This window comes from Ursus americanus, chromosome 16 (assembly GCF_024610735.1).
Source record: "Ursus americanus isolate L20-20 chromosome 16, mUrsAme1.1.p, whole genome shotgun sequence".
NCBI classification, from domain to species: domain Eukaryota; kingdom Metazoa; phylum Chordata; class Mammalia; order Carnivora; family Ursidae; genus Ursus; species Ursus americanus.
The window spans coordinates 1,148,060-1,164,704 of record NC_142142.1 but is presented as its reverse complement, the minus strand read 5'-3'; the positions used below and the strand labels follow the sequence as shown (position 1 = coordinate 1,164,704).

Genomic DNA, 16,645 nt, shown 5'->3' with positions numbered 1-16,645 from the left:
GATATTCAGTGTTTTTTGATGGTGAAGTTTGAGAATGAGAAAATTGGATAGTGGATCCTGAGGTACAAAGAATCAGAATAAATGTATGTTTTGGTAATAGTCATTTTTAACATTAGTGTATTTATTTGGCATTTGAGATGATTATATTTGGAATTCTCTCAAGAATAATTGTTGTTTATATTTACAGAAAAAGATCTACAAAGATCAGATGGAATACATGTTGCAGAATCACGTATTCCCTCTTTTCAGCAGTGAACTAGGCTATATGAGAGCGAGGGTATGTTTTAAACCTGTATTCAATTATACATTTATGTTTTGTAATGAATGACTGCTTATGTGGACTTCTGTGTGGAACCTTTTTAATGCTCACCTTAGTAAAAGCCTTATTTCATTTTAGACTTCTGTTTCATGTAAATATTTAAGTGGCTGCTGTAATGTGTGCATAGTTTTCATCTGTGTCTCATAGCAGTGTCTGTCTGTGTTTTGCATTCAGATCTTGCTATTCACACAAACATCATGCAGCCAAAGAGTAAGTTGGGATCATAGTACTGGTCTAGTGTTGTCTCTGGACATATCTACCACTGGCCAGCCTCCAAATTCCCACACACAGAACTTTGGAGTAGAGATACTGTAGCTTGGGGCATTTTAATGTAGGATATCTGTAGTAACTCACTGCATCTTTTAATAAAAGGCTTGCTGGGTCCTTCACTATTTTTGTGAAGTAAAGTTCAAAAGTGACCAGAACCTGCAAACGGCCTTAGAGCTGACGCGAAGATGTCTGATTGATGATAGGGAAATGCCTGTGAAAGTGGAAGCTGCCATTGCACTTCAAGTGTTGATCAGCAATCAAGAAAAAGGTAAAGGATTTATATCTCTAAACTAGTGCAGTGTTTTTACAAATAATTGTACAAGGCGTAATCCTAGAAAGTTGACACATTGTCTTCCCCTTTATGGGAAAGTATCAATTTTTTATTGTTTGATGTATGTTATATCAGGTTTTAGGAGGTTTTGGCCAAATTTTTTTTCTCTTTTTCTCTTACAGCTAAAGAATATATTACACCATTCATCAGACCTGTAATGCAGGCTCTTCTTCATATAATAAGAGAAACAGAAAATGATGATCTTACCAATGTAATTCAAAAAATGATCTGTGAATATAGTGAAGAAGTTACTCCTATCGCGGTAGAAATGACACAGCATTTGGTACGTTACTTGAACCAATCATTTATTCATTACTTAAAGCTTCTAACAAGTATTTTCATAGGGCTTCCTGTATATCAGGTACTGTTCTATGCCTTATATATATATTTGGTTCATATATCTAGCTCATTTAATTCTCACACAATCCTATATGAAGAATATTCATATACTGAGAGCAAATGTGAGCTATGAAAAGGTTAAGTAACCTGCCCAAGCTAGAATGGATGGAGCTAGGGATTCACACCTGAAATATATGCCTCCACAACACACATTCTTAACTACTATCTACGTTGATCATGACTGCTTTGTTTGTGTGATTTTCTGGGACTACTTTGGACAACCAACTTAAAGATGAAGTAGGGGGAAAAAAGATGAAATAGAGGTAATAGTTATTAATAGGGATTTTTTTCAAAAAATTTCTAAGTTTTTTTTTTTTTAAGATTTTATTTATTTATTTGACAGAGAGGGAGGGCACAAGCAGGGGGAACAGAGGGCAGAGGGAGAAGTCGGCTTCCTCTGAGTGGAGAGCCTGATGCAGGGGCTTGATCCCAGGACCCTGAGAACATGACCTGAGCTGAAGGCAGACGTTTAACCAACTGAGGTACCCAGGTGCCCTCAAAGATTTTATTTTTTTAAGCAATCTGTACACCCAATGTGGAACTTGAACTTACAACCCTGAGATCAAGAGTTACATGATGACTGAGCCAGCCAGATGCCCTAAATAGTTTTTTTAAAGAGAGAGCAGAGCGCAGGAGAGGGAGAGAGAATCTTTTTTTTTTTTTTCCAGATTGATTGATTGATTGATTTGCGAGAACACAAAAAAGGGGGGAGGGACAGAGGGAGAAGAAGACCCACTGAGCAGGGAGTGGGATTCAGGGCTTCATTCCAGGACCCCGGGATCATGACCTGAGCCAAAGGCAGAGGCTTAACAACTGATCCACCCAGGCGCGCAGGCAGAAATTATTTTAAGCAGGGTCCATACCCAGCGTGGAGCCTGGGTGCAGGGCTTGAACTCACCACCCTGAGATCATGACCTGAGCTGAAATCGAAGAGTCATATGCTTAACCGACTGAGCCATTCAGGCACCCCTAGATGTTTTGTGTGTGTTTTTTTTTAATGTAATTTATAAACGGTAGTTATTCAGTAGTTGACCTTTGTTTACTGTACATAGCCCCAAACTTCTGAGAATTAACAATGTAAATAATTTAAGGGTAATAGAAAGTATGAACATGTCCCCGACAATTACCATTCATAATACCCATACGGTAATTTATTTGATACAGTTTATATTCCTGCCGAGTATCAAGGTTTCAGGAATCTAGCTCTTGGTATTTGCTGTGGATTTAAGCAAAAGCAGAGCGTTTTGTGAAAAGCTGATTTTGAAATGGGGGAAGGATATTTGAATAATTATAGCAACATTCATTAAATGTGTATATTGCATTTAAAATAAGCTGATTATTAGTTAGGACTCCATCCTTCTCAGTAGTTTGAAAACAATTGAATTTTGTAACAAAAAACCTTGATTAATATACCTACCTGTATTTGGGCATTGTTGAATGTCAGCCAGTAATATTAATAAAAATATTCTTAATATTAAGCACTTTCTATGCCTTGCCTCATTTAAACCTCGAAGTATCTCTATGATAAGTTCTCATATGAAATGTCAGGGAACAGGTCAGGTAACTTAAGGTCACCTAGTAAGTGCCAGTACCATTTGATTGTAGAGCCCAGACTCTTAATTATTATTAATCAGTTTGGTGACATTGATTGGTTTTGCTGTCCCTGTGAGAACATTTTTAAAAATTAAGTTTTAGACCAGAATGTGTTTATATTGCTATAATGGCAAGCCTAAATTATATTCTCTTGAATCTAGGCAATGACATTTAATCAGGTAATCCAGACTGGGCCAGATGAAGAAGGAAGTGATGACAAAGCAGTCACTGCTATGGGAATCCTGAATACCATCGACACACTTCTGAGTGTAGTTGAAGATCATAAAGAGGTAAAGTGATTCAGTGTTATAAGGTTTTGATCCAGGTAATAATCCAAGTTTTAGGGAATTTAAAGCCATTTTTCAACAACTGTCCTAATGCTTTTTTGGAAGGCTCTGGCTTATCTAATTCTCTGGTTATCTTCGACATGCACCTTGATTGTGCCATCTTTTAACTAGTTCCCTTTTGTAAGGAGAAGATTGGTATCTTATGAATATTTTAGGTTCTTTAGTATTAGAAGGAATAGGAAGGAGGTATTTGTATTACCGTATCCTTACCTCAAGGCTCTAGATTCTGGCTGCCTCTTAGGTTGCCTTTCTCAGATCCAGGTCTAATAGTGTGGTGATTCCTAAGAAAAATCTTCTTCCTAGTTTTCCTTTTTTTTCTTTCCAAAGGGGATGTCAGAGGGAGAAAGATAATCTTATGTAGGCTCCTTGCCCAGCGCAGAGCCCAGTGGAGGGCTCGATCTCACAATCCTGAGATCTTTTTTTTTTTTTTTTTAAGATTTTATTTATTTGTTTGAGAGAGAACTAATGGAGGGAAGGGGCAGAGGGAGAAGCACATGCGGGGCTTGATCTTGGGACTCCAGGATCATGACCTGAGCCGAAGGCAGACACGTTAACTGACTGAGCCACCCACACGCCCCATCAAATCCCTGAGATCATGACCTGAGCCAGAAACAAGAGTTGGACGTTTAACTGTCTGAACCACCCAGGCACCTTTCTAGTTTTTCTTTTTAATTAAAAAAAATGTTTCTTAGTGATGGTAAACTACACATAACATAAAATTTACTATCTCACCCATTTTTAAGTGTAAAGGTCAGTGGTGTTAAGTATATATTATTGTGTTACCATTTCTATCATCTTTCTAATTTTCTCTTACAATTGTCTTTGAGAAAGAATTGTAATCGTGAATTTTTTAAAACGGAGAATTTTCTTTCTTTAATGTTTTTTTATTATATTATGTTAGTCACCATACAGTACATCCCTGGTTTCTGATGTAAAGTTCGATGATTCATTAGTTTCGTATAACACCCAGTGCATCATGCAATACGTGCCCTTCTTACTACCCATCACCGGTCTATCCCATTCCCCCACCCCCTCCCCTCTGAAGCCCGCAGTTTGTTTTTCAGAGTCCATAGTCTCTCATGCTTCATTCCCCCTTCTGATTACCCCCCCTTTCTTTATCCCTTTCTTCCCCTACCGATCTTCCTAGTTCTTATGTTCCATAGAGGAGAGAAACCATATGATAATTGTCTTTCTCTGCTTGACTTATTTCACTTAGCATTATCTCCTCCAGTGCCGTCCATGTTGTAGCAAATGTTGAGAGCTCGTTCTTTCTGATAGCTGAGTAATATTCCATTGTATATATGGACCACAACTTCTTAATCCAGTCATCTGTTGAAGGGCATCTCGTTTCCTTCCACGATTTGGCTATTGTGGACAATGCTGCTGTGAACATTGGGGTGCATATGGCCCTTCTCTTCACTACGTCTGTATCTTTGGGGTAAATACCCAGTAGTGCAATGGCTGGGTCATAGGGTAGCTCAATATTTAACTTTTTAAGGGACCTCCACACTGTTTTCCAGAGTGGCTGTACCAACTTGCATTCCCACCAACAATGTAGGAGGGATCCCCTTTCTCCACATCCTCTCCAGCAATTGTTGTTTCTTGCCTTGTCAATTTTTGCCATTCTAACTGGCGTAAAGTGGTATCTCAGTGTGGTTTTGATTTGAATTTCCCTGATGGCTAATGATTTTGAACAAAAAATGGAGAAATTTTAAAAATGGAGTAATCAAGACATAGAGAAAAGGATAAAGAACAGAAAACTATAACCAGTACCCTTTAACTACCACCTGAATTTATTAGATTTTTTACATTTTATAGTATATCCTTTAGACTTTATTTCCAGTAAGAAAAAAAAAGTTGAGATAAATATAATTAAAGCCCTTGCAGGACCACTTCCTAATCTCATTTCCCTACTTCTTTCCCTTAGAAGTAACCAGTGTATTGAATTTGGTGTTTATAATTCCAGTGTAGATATTTATATCCATAAATCATGTTTTCAGATTATCTGCAAATTGCCTTTTGCAACAGATTTTTGGTAAACTATTTATGTTCTGTGTTATAATTGGAGATAGGCAGAAGCCATGAGGAATTCTGTAGCTGTTTGTGGTTAACAAATCAGTTGTAATATATTTGAAGAGTTGAAAATGTTTTAAGTATATGTAATTGAAATGGATGTCCTGGTTCTATATCCAGTTAGTAAATTTTATCTTGTCTCCCTTCCCCACTTTTCAAACATTCTGATGGTTTCCAGGGTTTTGGGATCTGAATGAGGATCATACTGAAAATTGAAGAGGAATTTGTATTTTTGGTCTTGGGGTGTGGTTCACTATATCTAACAATTATATAAATAGAGGCGACTTAAGAATTAGTGGGAATGATATGAATAATGCCTTCTTTCAAGTAATTTTTCTGTAAGCCATTGACAGTGACTTTTCAATTCCATCTGGGCTGAGTTGATCTGTATTTAAACACAGAAAGGTCTGTAATCTATCTGCAGAATGATATGGCTCCTTTATTTTCATTATTATTTACATTTTCCAGGGTATTATTTTTCCTTTACTTTTTAGGTAAACTGTGCAAGTGATTCCTTGGGTGTGTTTCACTGTGAATGGTATTTCATTAAATCGTAATGGTATTTCATTAAATTTCAATTCCACATTGACCCACAATTTTGTAATGAGTCACTTCAAAACAAAGATTTAAAATGATTTAAGATATTGACTTTATATTTCAATAAGCAGTGAATTGCATTATACATTATTAATTCACTGGAGTTACATACAATGTTTTTCTTCTCTTTTAGATAACCCAGCAGCTTGAGGGAATCTGCTTACAGGTCATTGGAACTGTTTTACAACAGCATGTCTTAGGTATATACCTCTAATTGTGCTTAGAATTTCTTGCTTTTTCATATCAGCAATCATTGTCCTAATGACTCCATACTCTCTTTTAGAATTCTATGAGGAGATCTTCTCTTTAGCACATAGTTTGACGTGTCAACAAGTGTCTCCGCAAATGTGGCAGTTGCTACCTCTAGTATTTGAGGTTTTTCAGCAAGATGGCTTTGATTACTTTACAGGTAAGTCAAGTCAACATAGAACTACTGAAGATTTCCCTGTTTTGATTTATTTTTAGTATATCACTTGAACGTGTACTTTTGAATATTCTAAGTGCTTCTTTAGATGTTTTCACTTGTAGTTAATGCTCAAGGATGATAACATTGATTTCCATTATATATTTTGATTTAGTTATCCTTTTAGATTTGTTTCCTTTAACACATATTCTCACCCTCCTGCCCCTGTCAGTCTTTTGTATAATATATGATAATACTCTTTGCATTATATACACATAAACACACACACACACACACACACACTATTACAGACCAAACAATCTCATATTTGCTTTCTTTTTCTAAGGAGATTTTTCAGAAACAGCATTTATATTAGTAAAGATATTTAACTTTTATTACTTTTTTATTTTTTAGTTTAATTCATTTTTTAATACTTCTATGCTTTTTATTAATACAGATATGATGCCTCTGCTCCATAATTACGTAACAGTTGATACAGACACACTTCTGTCTGATACCAAGTATCTTGAAATGATATATAGTATGTGTAAGAAGGTAGGTCATTTTTAGTTAATACAAGGATATATGTCATGAGGCTGGTGTTGTGATAAGTATGAAATTGTGAAGATACATGACACATGGTGGTGAACACATTATATGGGTCTGACAGAATAAGGGCTTTAAAAGCTATAAATTAAAAGACTGATTCCTATATGCCACAGTAATGGCTTTGACAAATACTTGTCTTCTGTCTGCCCTGACTTTTTCTTTTTTCTTTTTTTTTTTTTTTTAGTTTTTATTTATTTACTTAAGAGAGAGAGAGAGGGCGGGCACTAGAGGAGCAGAGGGGGAAGCAGGACTCCCTGCTGAGCAAGGAGCCCAACTTGGTGCATGATCCCAGGGGGATCATGACCTGAGCTGACTGAGCCACACAGGTGCCCCTGTCTGCCCTGACATTTTATTAGCATTATAAGTGTTTTTGATTTTTAAAGTGCCTGGAGCTTATCTTAGCCTAGTTCTTTGCTAGCCATTGAATCAAAAGAAGGAAAGAATCAAGAACTTATTTGAAAGATATTTGAAAGGATCAGAAATAAAGATAATTTATAAAGAAAATTCTTAGAGGTTACAGGTTTATGGAGGCTTTACAGAAATTATTTAGTAAATAGCAAGATTGTAAAAACCAAGGGTTTACTTAAAATGAAAGTCAGAAATACTGTGCCATTTCTTGGAAAATCACAAGTAAATGTATGCCATATATATATATTTTTTTTTAATGATTTTCTTAACACAAGAGAGGATATAGTTGTTGAATTAGGGTCCTTTGATAATCAAAGTTAATATAATTGGGTAACATTTGCATTTCTAACAGTGCTGAGACACAGCTAGCTTTTTAACACTAGGCATTTAAAAAATAATTTTGCTCCATGGAGTTTTTAGAGGGGTTTGTCTTCATTGATATCTTTTCTTTCTGAACACTTAGTCACAAAATCATTATCTGGTACACTATTCATTATTTATTGTCAATTATATAATTTATGTTAATACTCTGGGAACAGTAATATCTATCTATACCATCTACTTTCTTTTCCAGAAGTTACCCATAACACTTTAGAGTTCTCTAAGTAGCAGGTCGAGTCCATGTTTTTTATTTCTTGTTTGGGAATAGCGTTTGCCATCAGCAAGCTGCCTCTTCCTCCTCTCCCAGTCCAATGACACTATTTTTTTATTTTATGAGACTTGTGTAGAGAAAGGGCTTGCCTAGCAATGTCAGCTTATTATTATTAATATTTTTTGTACTTCTTTACATAAGAGCCTGGTATCCCTAAGAAAGGTAGGGTACTTTAGCTACGATGGTTCTATGAGAAGATAGTGGTTTTCAACATGGCTGTAGTCCAGAATGGCACTTATAGGGGAGGTGATTCGATTATGTAGACCAAGATGTGCATTTGCTGAGATACAGCCAGGCAGCAACTTCAGATCCTCACAGTTGCTTTAGATTATAGTCTGTACAATGAATATTGTAATCATTTATATTAATTAGAATATCTTAACTCCAGAGACTATAGACAGAGGACAGATCTTCTCTGATTTAAAGGTTTCATGATGCCTCATTGCAGTTTTATATTTCTGTGTTGATCAGGTTCTTACAGGAGTTGCAGGAGAAGATGCAGAGTGCCACGCAGCAAAATTGTTAGAGGTCATCATTTTACAATGCAAAGGGCGTGGCATAGACCAGGTCAGTGAAGCTAACTATTAATGATTTCTTTTTGAGGCTTTGGAGAGACAGTCTTTCCCTCCACTTCTTTTCTTTTGGGGCAGTTGTGTATTTTGTATGTTACTGTTTGTTATGCACTAAATAACATTTTTTAATTGTTGGTTTAAAATTTAACCAATATAAAATGATCATGTGTTTAATATGTGAAAATATGACTGGCAAGTTTTTATGGCTCTTTGTTATCATGCAAGGTAAGATTTTTTTTTATAGTAGGCTGTGAGAGTATTGTTTGCCACATTATCACTTTGCAGTAAGATAGATTTAGTTGTTAAATTTCCATGGTCAGTTTCCAGCTTTATTGATATAACTGAAATATAACATTATATTAGCTTAAGGTGTATAATATGATGAATTGATACAGATGTATATATTGTGAAGTGATTACTACAATAAGGTTAGTCAGTAAGAACATTGTGAATCCAGCTGGCTATCTTGGTGAGGCTCTAATAGCCCAGTGAAGTCTTCTCTAAAGTTAGATTTCTCAGTGAATGCCTCAACAGTAAAAACTCTTAGGTCATCTGATGGAGAGAAAAAGAGGTTAGTTGAGGCAACAAGCTAATATAGGTAGGATTGTTACACTGCTGTTACTTAAGGTTTTGGAATATTTTGCTGTTTGTCTTTATAGTGCATTCCCTTATTTGTGGAAGCAGCTTTAGAGAGACTGACAAGAGAGGTGAAGACAAGTGAACTTCGGACAATGTGCCTGCAAGTTGCCATTGCAGCTCTGTATTATAATCCACACCTACTTCTCAACACCTTAGAAAATCTTCGTTTCCCTAATAATGTTGAACCAGTTACAAATCATTTTATTACCCAGTGGCTTAATGATGTTGATTGTTTCTTGGGGTAAGTGACATATATTGGATCTTTGCTTATTTAACTTTGTGAGAAACTCTGCTTATTAAAAAAAAAAAGAAGAAAATCTTTATTTTATTTTATTTTTTAGGCTTCATGACAGAAAGATGTGTGTTCTGGGCCTGTGTGCTCTTATTGATATGGAACAAATACCACAAGTTTTAAATCAGGTTTCTGGACAGATTTTGCCAGCTTTTATCCTTTTATTTAATGGATTAAAAAGAGCATATGCCTGCCATGCAGAACACGAGAATGATAGTGATGATGATGATGAAGCTGAAGATGATGATGAAACTGGTAAGGGATTTATGGTGGAGGAAGCCAAACTTACCTAGTTAGAAGTCAGTGGACTTGTTTTTTTAGCCCTTCTCCTAAAGAAATGTGGAATCATACCCAAATGCTTTCCTGTTTATTCATGCATAAAAAGAGTGCCTTATCTTCCTGCTAGAGCGTAAGGTCAGCAAAGGCAGGAACTTGGGCTAGATCTCCTGACATGTAAAGCAATTGTAGGCATTTATGGTTTTGCTGTTGGCAAACATCTATCTGATAGTGCTAAAACCCAAGTATATCTGCGCTATAAAATTAATTTGATGAGATGTTGGCTAATACATTTCACCTGTAGAACACTACAGACTACAAGAGTATAAATTTATGGAATGTTGGTTAAGAGAAATTATCATAATGGTTTCAGAATAAGAAAGGTATTGCCATTTTTGTCTTTTACCATTCACCAACTTAGCCTTTAAAAAAAACCTCACAAAAAGTGTTCTATGGGTATAACATAAACTATATATTATTTTACTGTTGGTGTTTGGTATATTCCATAAGGCCCAGAGCACAAGTGCTGAATCTCATATTATGTAATCCTTTTTCAGACCTCTGGTATTAGGAATTGTGGTTGGGTTTCTTGTATTTCTATGAGAAGTTTTTATTCTATTTATTGCTGAATATTGTATTTATTTAAATATTTATTTATTTATTTGAGAGAGAGAGAGCAGGAGTGGGAGGGGCAGAAAGAATCTCAGGCAGACTTTGTGCTGAGTATGGAGCCCGACGGGGATCTTGATCTCATGACCCCAAGATCACAACCTGAGCCGAAACCAAGAGTCACATGCTTAACTAACTGCACCAGCCAGGTGCCTCACTGAATATTATATTAAACACCAGTTCCTGGAACTTGAATTTATTCGGTTGTGATTTGTAATTTACTGGCTGATTTCTTGCCAGTTTGTTGAGTAAGAGGATACTTCGGTATTAACAAATGCACCTATTTATGGCTTGCAGAGGAACTGGGGAGTGATGAAGATGATATTGATGAAGATGGGCAAGAATATTTGGAGATTTTGGCTAAGCAAGCTGGTGAGGATGGAGATGATGAAGATTGGGAAGAGGATGATGCTGAGGAGACTGCTCTAGAAGGCTATTCCACAATCATTGATGATGAAGATAACCCTGTTGATGAGTATCAGATATTTAAAGCTATATTTCAAAGTAAGTCAACTTGTTATATGTAATTCAGATAGCTCTATATGATCCATTTCCCTGAACCTTTCTGTCCTTATTTGTGTCTGTCACTTAAAGAAGGAACCCAAACTTGACTATGATTGAGGGATTGGTAGCTGAAGTATCCAGAGTTACTACTGTTGCCATAGAGTTATAGAGTATTTCCTCATTTTATTATTTTACTTTTATTTAGATTGTCATATTGAAACGTGCACATTTTAGGAAAATAGTATAGTTCAAAATTTATACAGTCACAATTCCTCTTTCCACTTGACGTTAATGATCTTGGAATCCCTTTTCTTTTTTCCTGTAATACATTGTGTGTGGCTTTACCATCCTTTACTTGGACTTCAACAAAATATAACATCTTTGTTCTGTCCAGCTTAAGAAATTAAAATTGGCACTATATTTGAAACACCCTTTTCCCCACAGAGTTAACAACTGTGCTATCATTCCTATGTATTGTGAGAACTTTGATGTAGAATAAATTCTGTGATAACCAAGGCATTAGTCTTCCAAACCCATGACAAAGCAATTACGTTTCAAGGTTACAGAAACATAGAGAAGTGGTTTCTGAGCTACATGGCAAGCAACAAGAATTGATTGAGGTGCCAAGAAATACTGACTTGTTTTTGTCTGTGACTTTGTATTTTATAGACTTAAATACATGTTAATCCCAAAGGGTGGTTTATAGTAGAGGGCCTGTGCATAGGAATTGCAATAAAGTAGAAATAGAAAATCATGTGATTGGATGTCAGCTTCCCCCCCCCCCCAAACACCTGGCATCTGGTACATATGGAAATCAGTTTTCAGTCTTGGAATTACTGTGTTAAAAACTTTCGTGGAAAGTCTTTATAGAGAACTTTTTTCTCTCAACTCAGCACACACCTACCCCTTTGTATAGCTACTTAATTGAAATAGGGAAATACATGGTCAGACTTGGTACCCTTATATGTCAATATATCTAGTGCATGTTTTTATGAAACACTGAGATTTTAATACCTGGCCTTGTCACATGCTGGGAAAATTTGTTTTCCATTTATCACAGTTTGGGTTTGACCATTATTTTAGGCTATAATATAAAACGTGAGCATTTTAAGTATTACAGAGCTACCATTGGAAAAAGATAGTAGGTGTATTTAAGAAAAGAACTGGTTTCAGCTCTGATTTTTTATTTGCTAGAGATACGAAATACGAGAATAAAAAAATTTTGTAGCATAATGCCAAATCAGAATTTTTCTCCCTTTATCTTTTGTTTCACAAATAACTTAAAGTAACTTAAATTATTTTGGGGAAAGTAAAAAGTAGATCAGAATTTCAGTACTGGAGGCGAAGCAGATGGAACAGAATGGAAAGGAACTACCAAGCCTCTCATATTATTGCCCCTTTTCCCCTTGTTTTCTTTTTGATAGCTATACAAAATCGTAATCCTGTGTGGTATCAGGCTTTGACTCATGGTCTCAATGAAGAACAAAGAAAACAGTTACAGGATATAGCAACTCTGGCTGATCAAAGAAGAGCAGCCCATGGTATGTCAATTGATCGCAACCCCTCTTTAATGCAATTGATGACTTGATACAGCTTTAACTTTTTATATTAAATGATTTACAATTATGTAAAAGCTACAGTTGTTGCAGGTGATAGGAATTATGAAGGAATGAAATGAAGAAATGAATTGTTTTTGGCCATAGTTGACTGATTTTAAGTATAGTCGAAGACTACTTTCATTGTGCAGTAGCTTTAATAAAGTTGCTCAAGCTCATGGTGATGGCTTGATAGTAGAAAAGTCTATTAAAAGTGTAAAAAAATTTTTAGGTTATGAAACCTGTGCTTTTTCTTGGAAATATATTAAAGGAAATCCCAGACATCATCACTTCTTACCATCTTTAAACATTTCAGTATGCGTTTCAGGAAAGGACATTTTAGATAATAACACAGCCTAACAATTTTCTGTAGGTCTTAATACTATTAGTCAGATTAGTTTAATATTCACAAAAGTATCCTCCTTACAAAGAAGGTACAACTTTCTAAGGTATTTTACATTTGGATTTGCCAGCACTAGATTCATAGCTCTTACTCCCTTTGTTGAAGACTGAGTTCTGATTCAGTATTTGACTCAGAAATGTGTATTTAAAGATTTTTAACATCAAAAAGTGAAAGTTGGCTAAGAAGTCTACAGCATACAACATGGGGGTTTATCTTCTCTCTATAATGTACCCCTTCCCCTCTCTTACTCCTATACAAGAGGAGGAGAAGGAAGACAACTTTGGGACTTCTGGCTAATACCAGTGGGTTAAGCTTTTATTAATGTCTATCAGTTCCTTCTCTTCTCCAAAGTAGTAAGATGATCAAAAACTCTATTAAACTTTCACTTACTTGTTTTTTTAGAATCCAAAATGATTGAGAAGCATGGAGGATACAAGTTCAGTGCTCCAGTTGTGCCAAGTTCTTTCAATTTTGGAGGCCCGGCACCAGGGATGAATTGAGTTGTCACTTTCTTTCCTGCTGTGTGATTGTAGTGAAGAGCTTGTGTTCCTCCTAGTAGCGGTTCCAGAACTGGTTCATGTTATCTACTCTAAACTAATTGATCAATAGATGGACAAAAAAAACCCAGGAGGTGGGACCTGATCATGCAACTTGGCACTGAAAAAGAAACCAGAGGGATTTCAGGGGTGGGGGGAGGGTGGTAATTTGGGGGTGGTATTTTCTTTATTTTTTGAAGAAAGTAAGATTCTGACTGAAAGTTCAAGTGACACTGTGGAAATCTGAAACGAGGGGATGTCATGAAGGCAGCTTTTCTTTTTCTGAGGAAAAAATAGGCATGGGCTACAGGACTATTTAAAATGTCTCATTTACAGTATAAGCTCAAAGGTAGATGTAATTTTTACACCTATGAGTATTTGTCCAATTTCTGTCTCTTCCTCACCATTGGGTATCTATTCTTTATATGTAAATAAGATAAGGTAATTGATAGCCTTATTCAATCTTCATCATTTTCATTCATCAAAGATTGTTCCTATGTAGATTATTGGACATTTATTGTAGCACTACATAACTGATTAAAAAAAATCTGTAAATGAATTAGCACTTTCATATTGAAACAAGCCTGCTAGCCTATGTATAAAATAGCAAAATGTTTGCTGTTTATAAAAAGAAGGGATGTAATGGGGTGGGGGGCAGGGTAATTTCAAGTTATTAATTTAAAAATGAACTAGCAGTTTTGTACCTGGTGACTTTGTGGTGCACTCACCTCTGATAGTGACTTGAATTCGGTATGTTAAAAGGGGTTAGTGATATTTCATTGCTGCTAAAAAATGGCAACTCCCTCTGTGTCCTGTTTTTTCTTAAAGCTCTCAGTGTACAAGTGGAGACTTGAAAACAAGACCTTACTGTGTCATATACGAAAGGTGATATTTGAAGCATGTAAATTGGACATAGTTCTACTCTTAAAGAGTTGATCAAAGAGTATGGCTAAACATCTATATATGCAATCTATTAAAAGAACTTAATTCGGCTCTTATGTCTTGATTTGATTGCAGTTTTTTCCTCATTATAAAACTTTCCCCTCATTGGCCTGTTTTTATCCTGTACCTAGAAAGAGTGCAAAATGCACTCTCTTAAAATTTAACACCTGCCCATATTCTTCTCCCCCCATCTTCCCTACCCCTCTTGTTGATTGTGGTATCTGATCGCTAGGCTGAAGGCACACGGTTCCCTCCAAAAACCACTATTGATACCACTGCAAAAACAAGCCAGCAACAAAGACAATGTGGAGAGGTTGGCTTGCTTCCTTCTCTCCTAACTGCATGTTGAAAAATAAGCCTTTATTGATCTTAAACATCTGTCAGATGAGTCATACATTGGGTTATTTTTTTATATACCTGTATACACACAATATTTCAAATTGAAAGCAACATCTCAATGGATTCAAAACTATTAATGCTGTTGTCTATAACAGACTAGGAAATTTATAACTGTAAAAATGAAACAAATGCACATATTGATATTTAAAATGCATAATGAAGAAAACCCATTGGTGTTGTGTTTTTCTTGTATGCCAATAATTAAGCCACTACTGTTGGCACTGTTTGGTTTTCTATTTTAACACTGAAGGAGTGAAAGTATTTCCTATATTTATGAATTTACTATGAAAATCTTGGCAAAAAAAACAAAAAAAAATTGTCTGTCTAAAATGTGTGGGTGAAAACTGTTAATCAAGTGTGTTTCTACTTTTTTCCCCCCAAGTTGGACACCATCTGTATACCCTAGGTTGCTTAAGGGGATTTCACTATTATATAAAATCAATAAAATTAAAATGGAGTAGTTGTATATATGCAACATTGTGTACAGAGGGGATATATTGAATAGTATTAAACATTTTCATCTTCCTTTACCTTTTATCCCTTAATATCTAGTCTACTTTTTTAAATTTCAGACTTCAGTGCTCTTTGAATTGATAATTCCAATTTTCACATTGTTATTGGAAAACCATATCTAATAAAGGTTTTAGTTACTCCCATGCACAGTATGAAAATTCTCATTTGCTGAGCTTTTATTCTAAGAAAATGTATTGGTATGTCTTTGAGAATAAGTTTTATTGTCTCCTCTGTCATACAATCCAAACTAATCTCCATTTATAGATTTTAATTGAAATTAAAGACCTTAAAATTAAATCATATTAAATAGTATTCAAGTGTTAGTTTCTAATGTACCAAATATATATATCAGTTATTTATAGTATTCCCTTAAATTTAACATCAAATTATAGTTTCTTACAGATTATGCACCTTGATATTTGTTAAGTGCTTCTGGATAAGGTTGTAGGACTTTGGGTAAGAGTATTTACAGACTTGTAATTGGTTGCATGTAGATATTATTTAACATACAGTCTTTCCCACAGTTTCACAAACCTGTAACTTATTTAATTTATAGAAGTGAATTCTGATTTTGTTTGGGTTTCAATTTTTGTCAAATGGCTTACAGTGTAGAATCTTCACTTTTTGTTAAACTTAAGCCATCTATTTTTTTAAAAAACGTATTCATTTATCACTATTTAAGGAAGTTAATCTGTTTCTCTCCAGGTCATAAATGGTGATTACTAAGCTACACACCTTATCAAGATAGTGACTGCTGTGCTCTCCTCTGGAAGAGACCAGAGTGTAGAGCCGGGGTCACCAAACCACGCCCTATGATTGTATGCTTCTCTTCAGCCCTAGATGTAGGCCCTGAAGCAAGCATGAAGAGAAAATCGTTAAGAACTGTATTAATACGACTAAACCATGTCTTTGGGAAGATCTAACACAATGCCTTAAGCATAGTGGGCATTCCGTAAGTGTTTGTAAAATGAATGGCCTAAAATTACATTAAAACATCCATCACAAAAATGTCAGTTCTGTTTTATATAATTTAAATTTTGGTGAAGATTATCTGTGACTTTTTTTTTTTTTTAAGCATTCCTGAATTCCACGTTTTACCCTTGATGAGGTTGACCACTCTTGCAATAGCACTTTGGTGAATGTGGTTCTTACAAAGGGAAACTAGGTGTCCAGCTAGAAATCCAGAATTTTATTAATATGTAAGGAGAAAATGTCTTTTAAGTAATTATTTGTGAGATAGGACACACCCCTTCCAGGTTTTTTAAAGCATAGGTGACCACTCCTTTGTATATGTCTGGATTCTG

General features: G+C 35.4%; 1 protein-coding gene and 1 non-coding gene across 2 annotated transcripts in view; both read left to right on the top strand.

Moving 5' to 3' along the window:
- The window catches only part of IPO7 (importin 7), a 52,197-nt gene extending 36,055 nt beyond the window's left edge, over window positions 1-16,142 (top strand). The window contains exons 13-25 of the mRNA XM_087868048.1: window positions 188-277; window positions 692-857; window positions 1,043-1,203; window positions 3,074-3,202; window positions 6,063-6,129; window positions 6,213-6,338; window positions 6,790-6,887; window positions 8,473-8,568; window positions 9,233-9,453; window positions 9,554-9,759; window positions 10,747-10,953; window positions 12,378-12,494; window positions 13,354-16,142. Coding sequence (XP_087724174.1) covers window positions 188-277; window positions 692-857; window positions 1,043-1,203; window positions 3,074-3,202; window positions 6,063-6,129; window positions 6,213-6,338; window positions 6,790-6,887; window positions 8,473-8,568; window positions 9,233-9,453; window positions 9,554-9,759; window positions 10,747-10,953; window positions 12,378-12,494; window positions 13,354-13,451 — 1,782 coding nt within the window. The 3' untranslated portion in view covers window positions 13,452-16,142. The remainder of the gene's footprint in view (window positions 1-187; window positions 278-691; window positions 858-1,042; window positions 1,204-3,073; window positions 3,203-6,062; window positions 6,130-6,212; window positions 6,339-6,789; window positions 6,888-8,472; window positions 8,569-9,232; window positions 9,454-9,553; window positions 9,760-10,746; window positions 10,954-12,377; window positions 12,495-13,353) is intronic.
- LOC123786586 (small nucleolar RNA SNORA23) lies at window positions 429-610 on the top strand. Its single transcript, XR_006778003.1, has one exon. It is a non-coding gene; the product is annotated as a small nucleolar RNA SNORA23 (small nucleolar RNA).
- Window positions 16,143-16,645: the final 503 nt, after the last annotated feature.